The sequence below is a fragment of the Panthera leo genome, chromosome E3, assembly GCF_018350215.1.
Source record: "Panthera leo isolate Ple1 chromosome E3, P.leo_Ple1_pat1.1, whole genome shotgun sequence".
NCBI lineage: Eukaryota > Metazoa > Chordata > Mammalia > Carnivora > Felidae > Panthera > Panthera leo.
Genome location: NC_056694.1, coordinates 4,489,143 through 4,514,299, shown reverse-complemented (window position 1 = coordinate 4,514,299; position 25,157 = coordinate 4,489,143). Strand labels below are relative to the sequence as shown.

General features: G+C 42.9%; 2 protein-coding genes across 4 annotated transcripts in view; both read left to right on the top strand.

The window, feature by feature from the left end:
• The first annotated feature begins 181 nt into the window (after nt 1–181).
• Nucleotides 182–25,157, top strand: part of LOC122210245 (zinc finger protein 81) — a 30,069-nt gene continuing 5,093 nt past the window's right edge. Inside the window, exons 1-5 of one of the 3 annotated variants that reach the window (XM_042922848.1) lie at nt 182–337; nt 1,010–1,187; nt 2,062–2,120; nt 13,645–13,786; nt 14,075–14,170. In XM_042922848.1, the coding sequence (XP_042778782.1) occupies nt 2,082–2,120; nt 13,645–13,786; nt 14,075–14,170 (277 nt within the window). In that variant the 5' untranslated portion in view covers nt 182–337; nt 1,010–1,187; nt 2,062–2,081. Of the gene's footprint in view, nt 338–362; nt 642–1,009; nt 1,188–1,352; nt 1,391–2,061; nt 2,121–13,644; nt 13,787–14,074; nt 14,171–25,157 lie in introns of those variants that run through there. The other 2 variants (XM_042922847.1, XM_042922849.1) reach the window with 2 other exon arrangements.
• On the top strand, nt 16,548–18,805 carry LOC122210243 (zinc finger protein 239-like). The gene is given in 2 exon segments (XM_042922845.1): nt 16,548–18,670; nt 18,672–18,805. Coding segments are annotated over 2 exon segments (930 nt in total). The 5' UTR covers nt 16,548–17,785; the 3' UTR covers nt 18,717–18,805.

Here is a 25,157-nt window from a genome sequence, read left to right as displayed (position 1 = left end):
TCGCGGAGCTGGGGTTGGGGGGGAAACATGGGGAACTGGGGGTGACATGGGGGCGGAATGGGAGTGGGGCGATGTGGGGGAAGGGAAGGATGGGGTGGGAGTTGGGTGACGTGGGGGAGGGGCAGAGCTGGAGTCAGGGTGATGTAGGAGCGGGGTGGGAGGGAGTCCAGGTGTTGGGGGCGGGGAAAAGGGCGGGCCCGCGCAGGCCACGCCCCCACACGTGGGCGGAGTGTCCCGCGGGGTGGGCGGTGCGCGTGGCCGGGTCGGCGTCGTGCTTAGTGCGCAGGCGCGCGTTTCTCCTCAGCGGAGCGTGCCGGCGGTCCCGGGCCCTACTCGGGTGCGGCGGCGCGAAGGCGGGCGGTTGGTCCGGGAGGTCCGGGAGGTCCGGACCGTGGTCCGCGCGGACGGCCTGAGGCTGCGGCGTGGGGCGTGGGGAGGGAGGCTTCGGGTTCGCTCGGGGCCCGCTCAGGCCGCCCCTCCTCCCCCGCCACCCCGGCGGGGGCCGAGTCGACACCGAATGGGGGCGCCTCTGGAGGGCCCCGAGCGAACGCGCAGGAAGTGCGGCGTTTTGGGGGGAAGCCGCGCTCGCCGCGGGGTCTCCGTCCTCGTAGGCTCCGAGGCGGCTCGACCGCTTCTCGGAGGTAGGACGGGGACCGGGTGTCGCACGCTGCCCGCCGTGCACCCGTCGGACCCACATGTATTGTGGTCACACACACACACGCGCACACGCGCGCGCGCCCCGCGGCGGTGTGCATCCCGGGGCTCCTTTCGTGTCTCCCTGGGTCCGTGGAATATGGGTCCCCGGGGAGCCGCGGGCGTCCTGCCCGCCGGGGGCCGGGGGTGCTCCCCAAATCTGCGCTGTCCGGGTACTGAGGGCGCTTCGCGACGGCCCTCCTGCCTTTGTCCTCAGCCCCCCGCTTTGCGCTCCCTGACAGGCGCTGTGTGTTCTCGGGGAGGCGGGTCCGGGGCCCCTGGTGAAGGTGCCAGCCAGCGCGTGTCTGTCCCCTAGGCTCTCCTGGAACAAAGCAGCTTCACGGAGGCAGGAAGGACCGGGCCGCAGGCGCAGGAATCCCGCCGGGAAGAACGCATCAGAGCCCGTCGGAGCCTCAGAAGAGAAAGACGGAAGAAACGCGGAAAAGAAGCGAAGGGGGGGCAGGGCTCCAGGGATTTCACCGCATTCAGATGCTGTGAGTCACTTTGCCGGCAGCTGGGGCCAGGTGGTGGCGAGGGACAGACCGTGGGAGAAGTGTCGCCTGGTTGGCGGGACGCTAGGAGTTCTACAGGCGGGCAGCTTTTTTCAACCGCACCCCAAACGCTCTCTTGCCTCCCTTCGTTCTCCACCGATTCTTTCCAGAAGCTGGGCAGCTTTCACCGCGTCGGGCCTGTGGAGGTGCGCTCTCGTGTCCCGATCTTACAGGCTCAAGAGTAGTAGTTCAGGGAAGGTTTGCCAGGATTTTTCCTTTCTTTCTATTTTTGTCTCATCTGGCAGAAGTGGGGGAAAGATCCTGACAGAGGAAACGGCTTATTTAAGATTAACAAGAGGGAATAGAAGCCAGAGTCCCTGACTCCAAGCTTGGTGCTGTCCTCACAGTCCCATCAAAGCAAGTTTACTCCTAAAAGATCCTTTTGAGAAGCATCAGTCCAATTAGAAGAAACACTTTTTTAGAAGACCTGCATTCAAGGCACCTGTGCCTTTTTCTAAAGCTTTGAGGATTCTCCTACCCAGGGGGTGAACGTTATCTAGTAAATCAGATACACAAAACATCCTTTAGGATTTGTTCTCCCCTGCAACGTCCGGTTTAATGGAGACCTTGTATTTCATTTTTTTGACGTGCCAGAATTTGTTTAATAATAGTTCTGTTTTTAACGTTTCTGTGTTGGGGGGGGGCAGCGTAAAGCAGTAGGAAACATTGCAGGAGTCACAGAGGGACGGATGTCACCTTCCTTCTCTTTTCCACCATCAGAGGTTACCCAGCCTGTGTGCAGAAGTTTGTACAAGAATCCAGATGCTGCGGGGCCAGCCGGCTCTCATTCTCCTGTTCCTCTGTCCTTCTCTTACAGGTACGCCTTCCCAGGTTTTGATGCTCTTGGGAGTACAACGGAAAATGAACAAATCCCAGGTGAGTTCTTTTCTTTTCTTTATCCTTGATTTCTTTTTCCCGCAGGTTTTGTGGTTTTTGTAAATGTGTTCACACATTATTGTAGAAGAGTGGAAATAGAGGAAAAGTACTTCAGGGCCAATGAAGAATGAGTGGGTGGCATCTGTCTAGCAGGCAGCGAGCAGTTGGCTGCAGGTCACGGGACCGACCCTACAGTCATCAAAGGTGACCCACACGTTTATCTTTGAGCTTCCTGATCTACGCAGGATTTTCAGTGACCACAAAGAGAGACCAGCCAGTTTTTTCCTGGGACAGAGAGACTTAGTGACTCTGGAGTCTGGAAAAAATGTCTTTGAAGTTCTTCAGGTAGTGAAGAACCTTGCCTTGAGCCCCTGGTTGCCTGTAATCATTTCTCATTGGAAGTGGAGGTCAGAACTCAGGTTTTATCAGGGACTACAGTGGTGTCGGAGTCTGGAGAGCTGTCCGAACGTCCGCTCTGATCTGGGGACAAAACCCGAAGGCTCTCTGGAGGAATGAAAGAAACGGACGACTGGTTCTTTTTTAACTTGTTAAGTTGCACAGTTGGACAGCAGATTGTTCAGACTCACAGTCTTTGGCAAATGCTTGTGCACTATCCGTTCACGTGTCTTTTATTTTGGTAAAGTGTATATAACAAAATTCGCCATTTTAACCATTTAACCATAAGCATACAGTTCAGTGGCATTAATTACACTCACAGTGTTGTGCAGCCATCACCATGATTTTCAAAACTTTTTCATCTCCCCAGACAGATCTCTGTAATCCTTAAGCAGTAACCCCCGATATCCCCCCACCCCCCAGCTAGTGGTACCCAAAACTGCTTTCTGTTTCTATGAATTTCCCTATTCTAGATATTTTATTTAAGTGCAATCACACAGTCTTTATTCTTTTGTGTCTGGCTTCTTTCACTTAAAATGTTTTCAGGGTTCGTGCATGCTATAGCCTATATCAGAACTTCCTTTTAAAAAAATTTTTTTTAATGTTTATTTTTGAGAGAGAGACACAGCATGAGTGGGGGAGGGAGTTGCAGAGAGAGAGGGAGACACAGAATCCGAAGCAGGCTCCAGGTTCTGAGCTGTCAGCACAGAGCTGGCCATGGGGCTCGAACTCATGAACCGTGCCAGATCATGACCTGAGCTGAAGTCGAACACTTAACCGACTGAGCCACCCAGGTGCCCCATACTCTGCTCTTTTTAAATTTTTTTTTTTTAACGTTTATTTATTTTTGAGACAGAGAGAGACAGAGCATGAACAGGGGAGGGGCAGAGAGAGAGGGAAACACAGAATCTGAAACAGGCTCCAGGCTCTAAGCTGTCAGCACAGAGCTGGCCATGGGGCTCGAACTCATGAACCGTGCCAGATCATGACCTGAGCCGAAGTCGGACGCTTAACCGACCAAGCCACCCAGGCACCCCCCCATACTCTGCTCTTACTTGGTAACCATCCTACCTGGGAACCCAGCAGGGCCATCCGGGAGAACTAGGGTGTCCTTTCCCTTCCCTGAATGCTGTCTCGGATCATACAAGGTGGAGTTTTGTTGTTGTTGCTTTAAGGATTTGGTTTTTGTTAGAGCAGCGTTAGGTTTCCACCAAAATTGAGTGGAAGGTACAGAGATTTTTCACGTACTCCTACCCCCCACCCCAGCCTTCCCCATTATCAATATCCTCCCCTCCCAGAGAGGTGCATTTGTTGTAATTGATGAACCTACATTAATACATCATAATCATCCAAAGTCCATAGATTACCTTAGGGTTCACTCTTGGTGTTCACACTGTGGGTTTTTGACAAATGTGTAACATGTATCCCCAATTACAATATCATACAGCGTACAGTTGACCCTTGAGCGACTTGGGGATTAGGTGCACCAATACCTCGTTCAGTCAGAGATTTACACATAGCTTTTAACTCTCTCCCCCCACAAACTCAACTATTAATAGACTGGAAGCTTTACTAGTAACATAAACAGTTGATTAACACATATTTTTATGTTACATGTATTATATGCTATATTCTTACAATATAAATAAGCTAGAGAAAAAGAAACTCATTAAAAACTCATAAGGAAGAGAAAACATATTTGTAGTACTGAATTTATTGAAAAACATCAGTTTTTCATCTGACTGTTGATTTTGGCTGAGGTCATGATCTCCCGCTTCAAGAGGTTGAGCCCTGCATTGGGCTCTGCACTGACAGCATGAAGCCTGCTTGGGATTCTCTCTCTCTCTACCTCTCTCTGTCTCTCCCCAGCTCATGTTCTCTCTCTCAAAGTAAATAAAAATTTAAAGAAAAAAAAATCTGAGTATAAGTGGACCCATGCAGTTTAAACCTATGTTCAGAGGCCAACTGCATTTTCACTGTGCTTAGAAGTCCTCTGTGCTATTCATCCCTCCCTTCTCCCTCCCCCTGGCAACCACTGATATTTTCATTGTCCTCATAGTTTTGCCTTTTCCAGAATGTCATATAGTTGGGATTGTACAGTATGTAGCCTTTTCAGACAGGCTTTTTTTCACTTAGTGGTATGCATTTAAGATTCCTGAAGGGGCACCTGGGTGGCTCAGTCAGTTAAGCGTCTGACTTCAGCTCAGATCATGATCTCACGGTCTGTGGGTTCGAGCCCCACGTAGGGCTCTGTGCGGACAGCTCAGAGCCTAGAGCCTGCTTTGGATTCTGTGTCTCCCTCTCTCTCTGCCTCTCCCCTGCTCACACCTTGTCTTTCTCTCTCGAAAATAAATAAATAAACATTAAAAAAAAAAAAGATTCCTGTCTGTCTTTTCATAGCTTGATAGCTCATTTCATTTCAGCTCTGAATAATACCCTGCTGTCTGGATGGGCCACAGTGTAGTTATCCATCACCTACTGAAAGACATTTGGGTTGCTTCCAAGTATTGGCAATAGTGAACAAAGCTGGAATAAATGTCCACGTGCAGGTTTTTGTGTGGACACAACTTTTAACTTCATTGAGTGAATACCGAGGAGTGTGATTGCTGGATCATATGGTAAGAGTATGTTTAGTTTCCTAAGAAACCCATCAAACTTGTCCACGCTAGCTGTACCATTTTGCGTTCCCACCAGAACTGAATGAAAATTCCTGTTGCTTTCCATCCTGACCAGCATGTGGTGTTATCAGTGTTCTGGATCTGGGTCATACTAATAGGTGTGTGGTGGTATTTTAATTTTCATTTCTCTAATGATATATGGAGCACTTTAAAAAAAAATTTTTTTTATATTTATTTATTTTTGAGAGACAGAGTGAGACAAAGTGAGACAAAGTGAGACTGGGGGAGGGGCAGAGAGAGAGGGAGACACAGGACTGGAAACAGGCTCCAGGCTCTGAGCTGTTAGCACAGAGCCTGACGTGGGGCTTGAACCCACAGACTGTGAGATCATGACCTGAGCCGAAGTCAGACGCTCAACCGACTGAGCCACCCAGGTGCCCCAGGAGCACCTTTTTATATGCTTATTTGCTATCTGTATGTCTTTGGTGAGGTGTCCCTGAAGGTCTCGGGTTGTTTGTTTTCTTAGTGTGGAGTTTTTATTTTTTAGGTTTATTTATTTTATTTTAATAATCTATACACCTGACATGGGGCTTGAACTCATGACCCTAAGATTAAGAGTCACATGCTCTTCTGAGTGAGCCAGCCAGGTGCCCCGCTTATTGTTAAGTTTTAAGAGTTCTTCGTATATTTTGGGTAACAGTCCCTTATCAGATATTTTTATTGCAAATATTTTCTTTTAGTCTGTGGCTTGTCTTCTTACTCTCTTGACAATGTCTTTCACAGAGTGGAAGTTTTAATTTTAATGAAGTCTGGTTCATCAGTTCTTTCTTTTGTGGATTATGCCTTTGAAGTTGTATATAAAAAGTCATCTCCAAACCCAAAGTCTAGATTTTCTTCTGTTTTGTCTTCTAGGAGTCGTATGGCTTTGTATTTTACATTTAGGTCTGTGACCCATTCTGGGTTAATTTTTGGGAAGGATGTAAGATCTGAATGTAGATTAATTTTTTGGCACGTGGATTTCCAATTATTGCAGTGCTATTTGTTGAAAAGACTGTCTTTGCTCCTTTGTCAAAGATCAGCTGACTGTATTTATGGAGGTCTATTTCTGGGATCTCTGTTTTGTTCCATTGATTCTTTCACCAGTAGCAGGTGCCTTGATTACTACAGCTTTATATAAGACTTGGGGTGAGGTAGTGTTGGTCTTCCAACTTGCTTCCAATATTGCTTTCAATATTATATTGGCCACTGTAGGTTTTTGCCTTTATGTATAAACTTTAGAATCTGTTGATATCCACAAAATAACTTGCTGGGATTTTGATTAGGATTGATTGAAGCTATAGATCAAGTTGGGAAGAACTGTTATCTTGACAACATTGAGTCCTCCTGTCCACAAACATGGGCTAACTCTCCACTTATTTAGTTTTGTATTTGTTTCATCAGAGATTTATGATTTTTCTCATATACATTTTGTATATATTTTGTTAGGTTTATACCCAAGTACCATTTAAAAAAAATTTTTTTAAGTTTCTTTTCTTTTTGAGAGAGAGAGACAGAACATGAGCAGGGGAGGGGCAGAGAGAGAGAGAGAGAGGGAGACACAGAATTGGAAGCAGGCTCCAGGCTCTGAGCTGTCAGCACAGAGCCTGACGTGGGGCTCAAACCCACGAACTGTGAGATCATGACCTGAGCCAAAGTCGGACCCTTAACCGACTGAGCCACCCAGGTGCCCCCCAAGTATCATTTTTTTCTCGGTGAAAATGTACATGAAATTATGTTTTTAATTTCAAATTCCACTTATTCATTGCCGTTATAAGGGAGAACAGTTGACTGCTGTATATTAACCTTGTATTCTGCAAACTTGCTATAATCACTTAATAGCTTCAGGACTTTTTTTGTTAATTCTTTTGGATTTTCTACATAGATGAACATGTCATCTGTGAACAGAGACACCTTATTTCTTCCTTCCCAATCAGTTCCCAAGCTTCTAGTTCCTCACCATTAAGTATGATGTTAGCTGTAGGTTTTGGTAGGTATTCTTTATCAAGTTGAGGACCTTTCTCTGTATTCCTAGTTTATTGAGAGTTTTTATCGTTTTTCAAATGCTTTGTCTGCATCTATGGATGTGGTCATGTGATTTTTCTTCTTTAGCCTGTTGATGAAATGGGTTTACCTTAATTGATTTTAAATATTTAACCAGCCTTGTGTATCTGGGAAAAATACTACTTGGTTGTGATATATAACTCTTTTTATACATTGTTGGACTTGTTTTGCTAATATTTTATTGAGGATTTTGCTTCTACATTGATGAGAGATATTGGTGTGTAGTTTTCTTGGAATGTCTGTCTTATTTTAATATTAGGGTAGTGATGGCCACATAGAATGAAATAGGAACTATTCCACTCTGTTTCTTTTTTCTTTTTTAGAGAGAGAAAGAGTGCACATGCATGATGAACCAGGGAGGTGTAGAGGGAGAGGGAGAGAGAGAATCTTAAGCAGACTTCCCCAACTAGCATGGAGCCTGACGCCGGGCTCAATCTTAACAACCTGAGACCACGACCTGAGCCGCAATCAAGAGTCAGACACTTAACTGACTGAGCCACCCAGGCACCCTCTCTGTTTCTGTCTTGTAAAGGAGATTGTAGAGAAGTAGTATAATTTCTTCCTTAAGTGTTTGGTAGAATTCACCAGTAAACGCATCTAAGCTTGGTGCTTTCTGTTTTGGGAGATTATTAATTATTGACTCAATTTCTTTTACAGATATAGACTTATTTAGATTGGTGTATTTGTTCTTGTGTGTTTGCCAGACTGTGTCTTTGAATAACTTCATGCAGTTATCAAATTTGTGGACAGAGTTATTCATTGTATTCCTCTTATTATTTTAACATCCCTAGGATCTTTTAATATCCCTAGGATATCACTATATCCTCTCTTTGATTTCACATCTTAGTACTTTGTGTCCTCTCTTTTTTTCATAGAAAGCCTAGATAGAGGTTTATTGATTTTTTTTTTTTCTTGGATCTTTTCAAAGAGTCAGCTTTGGGTTTCATTGACTTTTTTTTTCCTATTGATTTCAATTTTTCAATTTCTTTTGAAATTTCCATTTGATTTCTACTCTAATTTTTATTATTTCTTTTTCTTCTATTCACTTTTGGTTTGTGGCTCTTTTTCCGGTTTCCTAAGGTGGAATCTTAGGTGATTGATTTTAGATCTTTCTTCTTTTCTAACATATGCACTAAATGCTATACATTTTGCTGTATTGCTCTGGCTGCATTGCACAAATATTTGATAAATTGTGTTTTATTTTTCATTTAGTACAAACTATTTTAAATTTCTTTTGAGATTTCTTCTTTCACCCGTGTGTTATTTACAAGTGTGTTGTTTGATCTTCATGTATTTTGGAGTTTTTCAGTTATCTTTCTGTTATTGCTGTGTAGTTTAATTCCACTGTGGTCTGAGGGCAGAAAGTGTATGACTTCTATTTCCTCTTAATTAATTAAGGTGTGTTTTATGGCCCAGAATGTGGTCCGTCTTGGTGAATGTTCCAGGTGAACTGGAGAAGAATGTATTCTATGTATTCTGCTTCTGTCGGATGGAGTAGTCTATAGATGTTAGATCCACTTGACCGATGGTGTTGTTGAGTTCAACTCTTACTGGCTTTTTGCCTGCTGGATCTGTCCATTTCTGGTAGAATAATGTTGAAGTCTCCAGCTATGTAACAGTGGATTCACCTCTTTCTCCTTGGAGTTCTGTCAGTTTTAACATATTTGACATTTTGTTGTTAGGCACATACATATTGAGGATTATTATCTTTTCTTGGAGAATTGACCCTTTTATCATGATGAAAGCCTCTCTTTATCCTTGAGAACTTTTATTAAAGTCTGCTGAGCCTGAAAATAATACAGGCCCACCTGCTTTCTTTTGATTAGTATTAGCATAGTGTATCTTTCTCCAGCCATGTACATTTGATGGGGGTTCACTCTTCAATGCAATTTTCCCCAATTTTTTTATTGTGGCATATAAAATTTACCATTCTAATTATTTTTAAGTGGTATTAAATAAATACATTCATAATGTTGTGCAGCCATCTCCACCATCCATCCCCGTAACTCTTTTAATCTTATAAAACTGAAATTCTGTGCCCATTGAACAGTAACTGTATTCCTCCCTTCCTCTTGTCTCTGGCAACCACTATTCTCTGTCTATGATATTGACTATTCTGATATCTGATATATTTATATCTATGTCTGATATTCCTATATATTTAGCTCATGTAAATGATGTCATACAGTATCGGTCTTTTTGTGGCTGGCTTATTTCACTTAACATAATGTCTTAAAGGTTCATCTGTATTATAGCATGTGTCAGAATATCCTTCCTTTTTAAGGATAAATAATATTCTATTTTGTGTATATAACACATTTGCTTATCTTTTCATCTGTTGAGGAATACCTGGGTTGTTTCCACATTATAGCTATTGTGAATAATGCTGCTATAAATACAGGTGTAGAAACATTTCTTCACAACCCCGCTTTCAATTCTTTTGGGTTTATATCCAGAAGCAGAATTTCTGGGTCATGCGGTAATTCTGTTTTTTAACTTTTTTGCAGAACTGCCACACCCTTCCATAATGGCTGTACTATTTCACATCCCCACCAACTGTGCACAGGGGATCCCCTATCTCTACATCCTCTCCAGCATTTGGGTGTGTGTGTGTGTGTGTGTGTGTATGTATTATCATAACCTAATGGGTGCAAGGTGGTATTTCATTGTAGTTTTAATTTGCATTTCTGTAATGATCAGTGATGTTGAGCATCTTCTCATGTGTTTATTGGCCATTTGTGTATCTTCTTTGGAAAATGCTGAAGTCCTTTGCCCATTTTTGAACTGGCTGTTTGTGGTTTGTTGTTGTTTTGCTTTAGGAGTTCTCTGTGTATTCTGGGTATCAACACCTTATCAGATATATTACTTACAAATATTTTGGCCCATTCTGTGGGTTGCATTTTACTCTGTTGAGAGTGTCTTTTGGTGCACAGACTTTGTAATTTTCAGGAAGTTCAATTTATCTGTTTTTTCTTTTGTTGCCTGCCCTTTTGTTGTGATGTCCTATCCAGAAAATTATAGCCAGGTATAGTGTCATAAAGATTTTGCCTTAAGTTTTTTTCTAAGAGTTTTATACTTTTAAATCTTACATTTAGGTCTTTGATCCACTTTAATTTTTGTCTGTGGTGTTAAGTAGGGTTCCAACTTCATTCTTTTGCATGTGGATACCCAGTATTCCCAGTGCCATTTGTTGAAAAAACTGTCTTTTACCCATTTCATGGTCTTGGCACTTTTACAAAAAACTATCTGACCTTGTATGTGAGGTTTTATTTCTGGGCTCTCTATTCCATTTGTCTATATGTCTGTCTATTGCCTGTGCCACACTGTTCTGATTTCTGTAGCTTTGTAGTGAATTTTGCAGTCAGGAAATAATGAGTCCTCCAGCTCTTCTTTTTCAAGATTGTTTTGGGTTATTTGGGGTCCCTTGAGATTCCATGGGAATTTTAAGAAGAGTTTTTCTAGGGGCGCCTGGGTGGCTCAGTCAGTTAAGCTGCCGACTTCGGCTCAGGTCATGATCTCGCGGTCTGTGAGTTCAAGCCCCACGTCGGGTTCTGTGCTGACGTCTCAGAACCTGGAGCCTGTTTCAGATTCTGTGTCTCCCTCTCTCTGACCCTCCCCCGTTCATGCTCTGTCTCTCTCTGTCACAAAAAGAAATAAATGTTAAAAAAAAGTTAAAAAAAAAAATCATTGGGATTTTGAAAGGAATTGCGTTGATTCTGTAGATCGCTTTAGGTAGCATCTTGACATCTTTGCAATGTTATGTCCTCCAATCCATGAATGTGGGGTGTGTTTCTATCTAGTTATGTCTTTAATTTCTTTAAGCAGTGTTGTGTAGCTTTTATTGTACAAATTTTCACCTCCTTTGTTAATTCCTAGTATTTTATTCTTTTTGATGTTATTGTAAATGGGATTGTTTTTATAACTTCCATTTCAAATTGTTGTTAGTGTATAGAAATGGAACTGTTTTTTGTGTGTTGACTTTGTATCCTTCCTGCTACTTTGCTGAATTCTTTTATTAGCTCAGTTTTTTTGTGGACTCTTTAGGGTTTTCTGCATACAAGATCATACTATTTGCAAATGGATGTAGTGTTACTTCTTCCTTTCTGATTTGAATATCTTCTCTCTCTCTTTTTTTTTTTTTTTTTTGCATAATCGCTCTGGTTAGAATTTCCAGTACTATATTGAATAGAAGTGGCGCAAATTGGGCATCCTTGTCTTGTTCCTGATCTTAGAGGAAAAACTTTCTTTCACCACTGAATGTGATGTTTTCTCTGGGTTTTCCATGTATTACTTTTATTATGTTGAGGTAGGTTCTTACTATTCACAGTTTATTGAGTGTTTTTTTTGTTTTTGTTTTTTTTTAATTTTTTTTTTTTTTTGTTGTTTTAACGTTTATTTATTTTTGAGACAGAGAGAGACAGAGCATGAACAGGGGAGGGTCAGAGAGAGAGGGAGACATAGAATCTGAAACAGGCTCCAGGCTCTGAGCTGTCAGCACAGAGCCCGATGCGGGGCTCGAACTCACGGACTGTGAGATCATGACCTGAGCCGAAGTCGGACGCTTAACCGACCAAGCCACCCAGGCGCCCCTTATTGAGTGTTTTTTCATGAAGAAGGGGTACTGGATTTTGTCAGATGCTTCTCCATCAGTTGAGATTATCGTATGTTTTTTTTTTTTTTCCTTCAGTCAATGTGTAGTATATCATGTTGACTGGTTTTCATATTTTGAACTATCTTCACATTCCAGGAATAAACTACTTGGTTATGGTATGTAGTACTTTTAATATACTACTGAATTTGGTTTGCTAGAATTTTGTTGAGGATTTTGCATCTGTACGTAAAGGATAATGGTCTGTAGTTTTCTTGCAGTGTCTTTTTCTGGCTTTGGTATCATGGTGATGCTGGTCTCACAGAATGAGTTAGGAAGTGAGTTAGGAAGTCCTCTTCAGTTTTCTGGAAAAGTTTGAGAAGGATTGTAATTTAGCTCTTCTTTGAATTTTTGATAGAATGAAACAGTGAAGCCATGAGGTCCTGGACTTGTATTTGTCCCTATATTCCTCATTTCTGACTCAGTCTCCTTCCTAGTTACAGTTCTGTTCAGATCATCTATTTTCCTCCTGATTTAGTCTTGCTAGGTTTTGTGTTTCTGGTAATCTATCCATTTCCTCTTGGTTTTCCAGTGTTTTGGCACACTGTAGTTCATAGTAATGTCTTATAAGCCTTTTTATTTCTGCTAAATTGGTAGCAATGTCCTTACTCTTTTCCGATTTTAGTAATTTGAGACTTTGCTGTTTTTTCTTAGTCCATCTAGGTAAAAGTTTATCCATTTTGTTTATCTCTTTGAAAAACCGGCTTTTATTTTCATTTTATCTGTTGTTTTTCTATTTTGTTTATTTCTGTTCTGATTTTATTATTTCTTTCAGCTGGGTTTTGGTTTAATTTCTTCTTTTCCTGGTACCTTAAGTTTTAAAGTCGGGTTTTTGGAAGTTTTTGATTTGAGATCTGTCTTGTGTTTCAGTGTAAACATTGCAGCTGTGACAGTGATTGCTTTCAATCCTTACTGGCTCCTCGTTATCTTGAGTGTCCTACCTCCCGCCTATAGAGGGCCCAGGATGCTCCAGTAGGAAGGAAACAGTCAATTGTCTACATTAAACTTTTAGCCAGGGGGAAGAAAAAAAAGTTAAATTAAGCCTATCATTATTGCATGGGTTGACAGGGTGTATATATTATTTATTAATAAATTAATTGGAGGTGCTCAAAAATTTATTGCTAGGGTGAGGGTGCAGTATTTTAGAGACACTCAGCTATAGGACTAAGACCCGGACTCACTCTGTAATGTATCCCTGAACACCTTTGCAGAACTTTATCTTCTTAGAGTCCTACACCGCGTTCTCCTGTCACACTTCTGGGTGTTTGTCATGCCTCCTTGGCTCTGCTTGTGTAATGGTGCCACATTAACAAAGATCCCCTGCTAGATGAAGCACAACCTGACAATACACAATAGAACCATATTGTCTACCCTTATTTAACACTAACTGTACATGATTCCCATGCACCTCTCATAATACCGTATTACAGGATAAGTGTTTGTAAATGTGATTTGTCTCCTTACTAAGGCTTAAGCTCCTTAAGGGCAGGGGGAAGAAAAGAGGACTGATTTAGCTTAATATTCTTGGCAGGGTGGGACAGTTTCAGAAACACAGTAGGAAGTGTAGTTTTTTTATTTGAATTAATAAGTTAATACACTGGGTTTTCCTGTCATGTCAGTTTACCCCACAAAATAAAAACAAAACAAGATACAGAGTAGGCAACATGTATAATATTTGTTGTAAACTCTCAGAGTAAACATGTTAAGAGTTCTCACATATCTGTTTCATGTCACCTAATACTGATCTCTTTGGCTTGAACAGAAATGCGCTGGTCTAGGATCCATGTCGTTCAAGGACGTGACTGTGGACTTTACCCGGGATGAGTGGCTACAACTGACAGGCACACAGAGGACGCTGTACCGGGACGTGATGCTGGAGAACTACAGCCACCTGGTCTCAGTGGGTGAGGGGTGTTCCCTGTGTAATGTCTCATAGCATGCGTTTCTTTTCTTCGTTCTTAGCTGCCAGAGTTTGTGGGCCCTTGAAGGAGTGTTTAGTGATAATGTGTGTACATCTCATGGGTCAAAGATGTTCGCATTGGGCATAGAAAGGATGTGTTCCTGCCTCCCTAATGAAAGGTTCAAATGGGCACCTTTATCATGTGGCTCCTGAAGCTGCACCTTCCTCGTCCTCCACGGGCCCTGATACCCAAGCAGCCCGTGAGGAGTTTTACCCTGTATCCCACTCACAGGGTGTCGCCTCACCAAACCGGAGGTGATCTTCAAGTTGGAGCAAGGAGAAGAGCTGTGGACATCAAGGGGAGAATCCCCAGATCAGGGTGATCAAGGAGAGTTAGTCATTATGGAGAATGAAGCCCACAGAAATCAGGTCCCGGATGGGCTGGTTCTGAGGTTGGTGTGTGTCTCAGTAGTTCTGTTTTGGGCCCTGAGGCCTTCGGAAGTAGCTGAACAGTGAGCTAGCAGACCTCCAATCACCCAAATCGCCCTACTTCATCACTTGTAAATACCAGTGCTGTCCTTTTCTGCCTGACACCCAGTATTGAACCCTTGCTTGCGTCATCTTAGCATCTTCTGTTTCTTTCTCTAGTGTGCATCTTCCTCCATTTTCATGGTGTATTTTCTTTTTATGTTCCCCCCATGTGTGCATTCATTCATTCATTCATTCATTCTGCTGCAGATATTTCTACTATGTGCCACTCATGTTCTTTGTGTTGGAGATAAGCCAGTAAATGTAACAATCTTCCTGAGCTCTTGGAGCTTACAAGCTAGCAGGAGAAGATAGATATAACTAAAAAATTTACTTATCAAGTGGTGACAAGACCCATGAAGACAATTAAAGCAGGCTAAAAGCAGATGGAGTGGGGTGTGCTCTCTGACACCCCACCTGGGCACCTGGGTGGCTCAGCTCAGGTCATGATCTCATGGTTTGTGAGTTTGAGCCCCATGTCAGGCTCTGTGCTGACAGCTTGGAGCCTGGAGCTACTTCAGATTCTGTGTCTCCCTCTCTGCCCCTCCCCTATTCACACTCTATCTCTCTCTCTCTCAAAAATAAATAAACATTAAAAAAATAAAAATTAAAAAAAAAAGGTGGTCAGAGAATACCTTTTTGATGAGGTCCACCTTAGAGCAGATAATTGAATGTTATGTGGATTCTAGGGGTTCCAGGCACAGTGAATACCTGGGCCGTGCTCTTGTGGCAGGTGTTTGTTGGAAGTGCTCTGGGGGCCACTGTGGCTGCAAGGATGCATTTGAGAGGAACACTGGTAGGGGATGACTTCAGAGAGTCAGCCAGAGCCCAGATGATGTTTTACAGGGCATGGTAAGGGCTTTGACTCTATTTTTGGTGAAATGGGCAGCTGTTAACAGATTTCTGCAAAAGACTATTTTAGAAGAATTTCTGTGGCCACTACTGTCCAAGAAGATCAGAGATGGGTGCGAGTGTGGTGATTAAAAGTAGAAACAGAGACCGTATGCAGGGCTGGCCCCACGAGCACGCTGCCAGAATCGCCTGCCAATATGGCACATTTGAATTTATTGCTCACCCTGACAGTTTCAGTAGTGCCTTGTAGGTGGGTGAACAAAATCAGGTTATTTGTGGGATTTGAGGGTATGGTTTCAGACAGGATCTTGATAACCATTGGGTAAGGACACTAGTGTAATAGTTCAGGATGTGTGAACACAACAAGGATTGAAGAGTCCTGGAGAAAAAGTTTATTATTTATTGGAAAGTTAAGCAGTTTATTTGAAAGCTTTCTGGGAAAGGGTGTTTAGGTGGTCAGTCAGCTGAGCATCTAACTCTTGATTTAGGCTCAAGTCACAATCATTGTGGGTTGTGGGATCGAGCCCTGCACCGAGTGTGGAGCCAGCTTCAGATTCTCTCCCTCCCTCTGCCCGTCTTCCCTGCTAGCACTCTCTCTCTAAAGTAATAATTTGAAAAATTTAAAAAAAAAAGGGTTTTGGGGAAGCTTCTGAACTGAATATTAAAATTACTTGCAATCTGTAGCTTCCTGGGCAGGAGTTTCCTGCAGGAGTAAAGTCCTGTCACAAAGACAGCAGAGCACTAGTCAGGTTAGCCTAGATGGTGAGCTGTGTGGGCTGTTGGGTTTCAGTGGGGGAGACATGCTTGCATTGCTTCAGATGAGAAGTGATGGCGGCTTAGCATAAGGAGCTGGTGCACATGGGGAGGTGGGGCTGCGTGTTTAGAGAGGAGGATTGGCTGCTGAGTCAGATGTGGCATGTGATGGGGGGAGGCAAGCGTTCCATCTGAGCAACATGATGATGGTGGTGGGAGGTGTTACTGCGCTGGGGGGTTGGGGAGGATCGGTTTGGGGACGTTTATAATTTAACATCGAATAATTCTAAGATCTGAAGTCCTTTATGTTTTCATTGTATTCTCATAGGCAGGCCCCGCTTCCAGGCTTGATTCCCAGTTCAACAAATCAGTGCTCAGAAGAAATCTCCTGCTGTATTACATTTTACTGTTTCTTGTTTCCTTTCCTTTCCTTCTTCCCTTCCTTCCTTTGAGAGAGAGAGAGAGAGAGAGAGAGAAAGAGCGAGCTGGGGAGGGGCAGAGAGAGAGGCAGAGGGAGAATCCCAAGCACACTTTGCACTGTCAGCACAGAGCCTGACATGGGGCTCAGTCTCACAAACCGTGAGATCATGACCTGAGCCGAAGTTGGACGCTTAACTGAGCCACCCAGGCACTCCTACCATTTCTTGATTGAAGTTCATTTTCTAGTAGGTTCTTTAAGAATTCATGAAAACAATATTTACCTGCATTCTTGCATGTTCAGACTCACTGGCGTTACTTCACCTGAGTACCATTTTGTCTACATATGAAACTATTGGGATTTACTTTTAGTCTTGAAGGATTTGTCATTCTTTCTCCATTGCTTTTAGCACTAAATGCTATTATGGTTGTCTTAGATCAGCTTGATTTTTTTTTCCCTCACAAATGACTTATTCAAGTTCTGGGGGTGTGATGCACAGCACGGGGACTAAGACGGTAAGAACAGTGGAAAGTTGTTGAGAGTAGATGTTGACCATTCTCACCACACGCACAATCTACTTTTGTTAACTACGTAAGGTGATGGATGTGTTAATTATCTTGATCTTGGTAATCATAGGAAATGTGTTAACATCTTTAAAGTGGACTTAATTTTTCTTATTTATGACCTTATAGACAGAAGCCAGGAAAACCAAAATAAATGTTTGTGGCGAGTTTCACTCATTAACAAAAAATCTCTGACTAAGAAGAGAGATAATGTTTGCAGAAAAACACCCTGTGAGTATGACTCATGTAGAAAGAGTTTGAAAAATGTTTCAGAATCCATTATTAGTGATAAAAGTCATTCAAGTAAGAACTCTGATGAAATTACTGCATGTGAGAAATTTCTTTTTGCTAATAATCAAGAAAATATTCCTACTGGGAAGAAATCTGATGCACATAGCCAAGACGGGAAATCCCTCAGTCAGACTCAGGACCTTACTGAGCAACACAAAATTCAAACTTTGGGACTACTTTTTGAAGATGATGAATGTGGAGAAACCTTCCTTAATAAGTCAGCCATCATTCCACCTACAAGGGCTCAAACAGAAGAGAAATCCCCTGATTGTACAGAACATGGGGGAAATATCAGTGATGAGTCAGCCCGCCAAGTCCTTCAGGAAACTCACACAAGGAAGAGTCACACTGAGGTCAAAGAGTGTGAGAAGTCAGCCCTCTCAAAACATCAGAAAGTTAACGTGGAGGAGAAAACCCAAGAATCTAATGAAAATGAGAATAACTTCAGCAAGAAGTCCCATCTCACTCAACCTCCTGCAACTCACACGGGAGAGAAAACCTTTGAATGTAGTCACTGTGGGAAGTGTTTTTACCAGGAGTCTCACCTGACTCAGCACCAGAAGATACACACAGGAGAGAAACCATGTGAAAGTAATAAATGTGGGAAAACTTTTCAGAAATCACAACCACAGACCATCCGGGGTCTCACCCAGGAGAGAAGCCTAGTGAGTGTGACACAGCCCCCGTTCAGTTGGCCCCTCCTGGTCAGCAGAGGACACAGTCAGAAAGGAGGCTGTATGTGTGCAGTGAGTGCAACAAGTCTTTTCGTCATAACTCCGCCCTCAAAGTCCATCAGAGGATTCACACAGGAGAGAAGCCCTATCAGTGTACTGAGTGTGGGAAATCCTTCTACGCAGAATCAAACTTCAATCATCATCAGAGGACTCACACGGGGGAGAAACCCTATGAGTGTAAGGAATGTGGGAGATCCTTCTGTGTGAAATCGAACTTAACTAAACATCAGAAAACACATACGGGGGAGAAACCTTTCAAATGCAATGAGTGTGGGAAAACTTTCTTACAGAAGTCACAGTTTGCTGACCATCAGAGGACACACACAGGGGAGAGACCCTATGGATGTAATGAATGTGGGAAATCCTTCTACTGTAAGTCAGCCCTGCACGTACACCAGGGGAAGCATACAGAAGAGAAACCCTATAAATGTGCAGATTGTGGGAAGTCCTTCTGCTATAAATCAGCCCTGATTATCCATCAAGTATCTCATACAGGGAAGAAACCCTATGAGTGTAAGGAATGTGGGAAAACCTTCTGTGTGAAATCAAACCTCACTAAACATCAGAAAATTCACACCGGTTTGAAACCTTATGAATGTAACGAGTGTGGCAAAGCCTTCTCCATGAATTCCATCCTAATAGTACATCAAAGAACCCACACGGGGGAGAAACCCTATGGATGCAATGAATGCGAGAAGTCCTTCTATAAAAAATCAGCCCTCACTAAACATCAGAAAACGCACACAGGGGAGAAACCACATGAGTGTGACAAATGTGGGAAGGCCTTCCATATGAAGTCAACCCTCATCATACACCAGAGAACTCACACTGGAGAGAAGCCCTTTAAGTGTAATGAATGTGAGAAGTCATTCTATGTGAAGTCACTTCTTAATATTCATCAGAGAAATCACACGGGAAAGAAACCCCACGTATGTAGTGAATGTGGGAAAGCCTTTTCCATGAAGTCCAATCTCATCGATCATCAGAGGACACATTCGGAAGACAAACCCTATGAATGTAACGAATGTCAGAAGACCTTTCACCATAAGTCAACTTTAACTGTACACCAGAGGACTCACACGGGGGAGAAACCCTATAAATGTAATGAATGTGGGAAATCCTTCTATATGAAGTCAGCCCTCAGTCAACACCAGAGAATACACACGGGGGAGAAACCTTATGAATGTAAGGAATGTGGGAAAACCTTCTTCCAGAAGTCCCACCTCACTAAACATCAGCGAACACACACAGGGGAGAAACCCTATGAGTGTAAGGAATGTAAAAAAACCTTCTTCCAGAAGTCACACCTCATTGAACACCAGAGAACACACACTGGGGAGAAGCCCCACGAATGTGACAAATGTGGGAAATCTTTCTGTTATAAGTCAGCCTTAACCATACATCAGAGAACTCACACAGAAGAGAAACCTTATAAATGCAATGAATGTGAGAAATCTTTCTGTATGAAATCACACCTCACTGTCCATCAGAGAACTCACACAGGGAAGAGCCCCTTTGAATGTAAGGAATGTGGGAAAACTTTTTATGTGAAGTCAAACCTCATTAATCATGAGAGAACTCACACAGGGGAAAAGCCCTATGAGTGTAAGCGATGTGGGAAGTCCTTCTGTATGAAGTCGACGCTCACGGTTCACCAGCGCGCACACACGGGGGAGAAGCCCTATGAATGTAGCAAATGTGGGAAGTCCTTCTGCAAGAAATCGACTCTCACAAAGCATCAGGTAATTCACACAAGAGAGATACCCTAAGATGCAGCAGACATGGAAAACCCTCCTGAGCGAAGTCAAATTTTGTCACGAGACAAAAGAACCAAGAGAACCCAGGAGAAACCTTATGACTGTAATAATGTGGAGACCCCCTCCTGTGGAAATTCAGTCTTTAATTGGCATCAGAAGACAAGGGGGCGGGGGTTTGTGGGCTCTCTCTGGAATGAATGTCGGGGGGGTATCCATGTCATACAGTACTGAATATCAAAGAACTCATGTGGAGAGACAGCCCTAACAATGTCCCGTATATTAGCATCTACCTATGAATCTAACCTGTGTCTCAGAGAAATCAGTCACGGCGCTAAAATCACAGAGTGCAACAAAAGTATAAAAGCATTTACAGAGTCACAGCTTACTGATCACCAGGTAATTGATGCTGGAGTGGAACTATATAAATGTTTTACATACATGAAAGCGTTCAAAGAGAAAAATCAAACTCTGTAGAAGAAAGGAATTAATGTTGAGGGGAATTCTATCAATTTGGAATAGGTGAATACATTGTTTTTTCTAGAGATAATGTAGCACTAGAAGTCATAATTCTGACGTGGTACCAGATTTTGAAGATGCTCATTGTGGGAGTATGAGGCCTTTGGAAAAGCACATGGCAGCAGCTGACAGCATGAGACACTTGAGGTGCCCAAGTAAGGACGGCTTTGTACACACATGATGTATGTTTGGTTTACGTAGCAGATGTTGAAATTGGTGTCGGTAGGAAGTATCTCCCCATGGTTTAGTAATTATCAGGACAGATTTCTCACACTAAATGCCCCCAGTGTGTTTTTGTATTTTTATAGTACAATATGCATTATAAGTGATACGTTTGACAAATTTGAAGTACTATACCCCAACAGACTGTTAAGGAAAGGGAAGTGCACAACACCATATATCACGCTACATTCAGTGTAAGAGTCGGGAAGTAACATGCACACACACACACACACACACACACACACACACACACTCGCTTATTTTTGCAAAGGGAAGTACTAGAAGGATAAACCGTAAACTAATAAAATGAATTGGAGGCAAGAGTGAACATGCTAGAGTCAGGGATGGAAGCAACATTTCTTTCGTTACACCTTTTTATGAAATTTTGACTTTTGAATAAATGTAAAATTATTTACATATTCAAAAATAGAAAATAAAAGCATTCTGAAATTGAAAACAGAAATCATCTTTATATCGAATTGGTAACCGCACAGAGAAAATAATTTTTACAAGAAACTTGTGAATGCAGAATTATGACTGTATGTTTTCAGTGGGATATGTTTAAGGACAAAGACCTGCAAAAAATTTTAAACATGGCTCATTAATTTTATTAGTAATCCTGGTGTTATTTTGGATCCAGTTTTTGTATATTGTAAGATAAGGCAAAAAGAAACCATTGGAGATACCAGAGCCCAAACCCCCAGTTTAAGAGAATAAAACTGACCATAAAAACAAGAATCTGTGTAAACCTTGCCATAATGAGAAATATGAACTGAAAGTATTGCTCATTATTTTTTAGAAGTTGTATATCTCTTAGCTGTGTCCACTGAGGGTCCAGAAGCCATGGCACCCCCCCACAGATGAGCAGATATGGTGCCAGCATTTCCCACACAAGGAACCAGGACTCCCCGGAGAGACAGCTGGTTCTAGACCTGGGCCCTGAAGTGTCCAGGATGAGACTGGGACCTCTTGTGTCAGAAAACAAGGAAATACTCAAAGATTAATGGGGAGATGTCAGAGGTCCCAGAAGCTAGCCTGCAGGGTTTCTCCTTGGCCAAATTTGAGGTAATTTGATGATCAAACAGACTGACTATGACTGATGGCAACATTCGAATAAACAAAAAAGTCTGTCCACAGCAATACAGAAAAAGAGAAAGGGGCTTGAGCTCATTTCCACCATTGGAGACAAATCTTGCCCAAACGCCTTACTCCGTAATTAGAAGGAAAGAATTTCCACCCTGCCCTTTTAGTGGGCACAGTTGTGGAAAGGCTGATTATTACAGAAAAGTGTCCACTAATAAATGTAGGAGGAATGATAGAATTTGAAAAATTGCTAATTTGTAACCCCTAGGGCATCTAGGCAAAGATGATCAGTGGATGCCAGGATCATTTGACACAAAGGAAACTGGGAGTTTGTGCAGTGCCAGAGAATCTCCCACAGACATCTTCCTCACTGACCCTGTAAAAGGTAACCTTTACAATGGAATGATTGTTCACCCCCATTCACCAGGGGTGACATTGTGTGCCTCTTGTTGAGATGCAGTGTGAGGTACGTACGTACGTTGCACTGGGGTATAGTCTTGGCAGGATGTTTAATATGGTTTTTAATCAAGCGCTTAGTCTTTTAGTTTACAGAAAATACAGAAGAGAGGAACAGCTTCAGTGGAGAAATCAATCAGCGAAATCTGTGGGGCATTCACCAAGGCAACTGGCCTGATCTCTAAAAGCCAATGTCATTTTTAAAAAGAGAGAAAGGGTCAGGGGGACTCTTTCAATACAAAGAGACTAACGAGACATAATCAGATGCAGTGCGTGATCCTTGATCGGATCCCCAAAACATCCAACTCAGGAAGACATCCACGTATGTACTTTGGAGGCATTGAGAGGAATTTGAATGTGGAATGGTATTCGGTAATATTACAGAATTAGTTACTCTTCCGAAGTGTGATAATGGTGGTTATGGATGGGAATCTTTCTAGGATGCCATGCGGAACAGAAAGGTAAGCTGTCATGATGTCTGCAGCTTTGAAGTACGTAAGTGCAGCTTATGCGTACATAAGTAGATGAAGCAGAAAGTAGCAAGATCTTAGTGTTGAACATAGTGGTCGGGACACGGGTGTCCACTCTACTTTTCTTAACAGAGCTCTGAGAAATTTCGTTAAACCTTTTGGAGAAGTACCTCACTACTTATCTATTCTCTCACTCTCTTTTTGGCATTTATAAATAGTGATGCCCATCGTTACTGATCTGCTCTTTAATAAAGAAGGCAAACAATACCTTAAAAGTGTTTGCCTGTCTTGGGTTTAGCTGATTTAATAAAAACACAGTCATTAAGTGTGCAAAGGCAGGGTGCAGCTCTGTTAACAAAACAGAGTGTTTGTTACACTGAAGACAGGCGTGTGTAGAAAATACCCTTCTCTTTCCTGCTCCTGACAGTATTTGGGGTGCCTACAGATGTACAGCGACAGAGTTCTTGTGTGAGGGACCCAGGGGCCATGTGCATAACAGGACGCCAGAGACAGTGTCCTGTCCTTGTCTCCTTCCTCACTCAGTGTCCACACAGCAGGTCGGCAGCTGTGCTGAGCCCTTCCTCCTCATGGCAGTGCCTTGGTGTGGCCTGGTTTTCCTCCCTCACCAGAGGCTGTTTGGGGCTGAGAGTCTGACCAAACACTGGCCAACAGGATGTTTAGGGAAGTATTTGGGGTGATTCTTCATTGATGAATCAGGGCAGAATGGCATTGTCCATCTGGATACCTGTTGATTGCGTCTTGTGACTCAGGGCTGGAGGTCAGGGTGGTGAGCTGAGGGAGGGCAGAACCGCAGGCAGGGAGCACACGGATGGTGAATTCACCAGCTCGGAAGCCGCTCTGTACCCGGAAGGTGAAGGTCGTTCACATTCCTTACACCTGTTGGACTTGAGACTTTTCTGTTCCTTGGAGCTATAAAGCATCCTAATATTGTGGAGGTATACTTTTTTTTTTTTTTCATTTTTATTATGTAATTCACATATGTTAGATACAGGAATTTGGGAGCAAGAATGATTTCTTTTGAGAAAATGATTCAGTGACTGCCCTGTGCCCTATAAATTTCCATGCAATGATGAAGTACTGTTATTTCTTGTCTGAAAGAAATGGAGCACAGGAAAATTCTTTTTGCAACCCAGTTACATACCAAGTATTCTTTCTCTTTATGTGAAACAACCTTTAAAAAATTGTCATTCGTTGATCTTTTCCATTTTTCTTGACAAGATGTGGCTTGATGTGTCTAATTTTTATTTTCCTAATGAACTGCTAGTTGTCTATGCCACTCATCTTTTTGTCCCTGACTCGAAATACTGTCTTTATCATGGATTAAATGATCATTTGCAGTGGTTTTCCTTTTTGTGTGCTCAGTGCTCTTCCCCACATCCTTTTAGAAAGGGAAGCTGATACCCCAGAGCCAGCACATTCCCTGGCAGGCCAGTCACAGCGCCCGCCCTGTGAGCCCAGTTTAGTTCCTGGGATGGATGCCTAATCTAAGGCCAGCGAGACTCGACGGGGGCTCCTGCTTGGGCTTTGGTAGACATCGCAGGCCAGCGGTTGGCTGGTTTGGATGATGGAGCTGCTAGCCGCTTGGTTATCTTGGGTTTTCTCCTATTTGCAGTCAGTCCTAACTCATAGCTTGTAAGTACTCTGAATCTGGCTTGTTTGATTCTGTCTTACGGACCTCTTTTAGAATTGTGATGAGCTAAACCATGTTTTCATTGCTCTGTCTCTGTAATGTTTTGCCACGTATTGAAAAGCACGTCTCTCTTCATTCTGTTTTTCAAATCTCTCTTGGCTTTTCCCGCATTAGTTCTTAGAGACAGCCTCCCGAGTGGACTTAACCAGGCTCTTCTCCCAAGCCTTTGGGGTTCTGCTGGAGTTTGTGTTTAAATATAGTCTCAAATAGCTGCCCACCAAGCGTGGCACACTCTTGATCCATCCCCAGTGACCAGAGAGGTAGGACTCATGGTGACAGCTTGTTAATTACTCGTTCCTGTGAGTAGACCATACTTTGTTTCTTTGCACGTTTTACAATTACTTGATGAAAACTGGACATATTTTTTAATGTTCATTTTTGAGCAGGAGCAGATGGGAGGGTCAGAGAGAGACACAGAATCCCAAGCAGGCTCCAGCACAGAGCCAGACGTGGGGGCTCGAGCCCATGAACCACAAGATCATGACCTGAGCCAAAGTCAGATGCTTAACTGACTGAGCCACCCAGGCACCCCAAAACTGGGCATTTTAAATATAATCAGCAGCTCTGGGAATCAAATTTTCCCCTCACCCCAGAGTTTGTGTTGTTTCTTGTGTGCTCTTTTTATTGACTTTTCCGTATCAGTAGGTATGTATTCCTTGTCATGTGCAGCCACTGTTCTCTGTTCCAGTAACTTAAGAGTTAGGTGTATTTTCTCACTTTGCTTAAAACACCTGGAGCTGAAAAAAGAAAAAAAAAAAAAAAAAACAGAAAAAAAGAGGTGGGGAGAAAGAAAAAGAGGAAAAACAATGTTGTCCCAGTCTTTGCAGACTGGCTCTTTATCAAGCATGCCTTCACTGCTCAGCCAAGCTGGTTCCGGTTCTGCCTCAGCCTTCACTTCGTTTCTGTTGAACCTGCAGGCCCATCCATAGTGAGAGCCTAGCGACTTCTCGACCTTTTCTAAGCCTGTGACCCACCCAGGGCACACGTCATTTCCTGGCATGCACGGAAGCTTCTAGAAGCC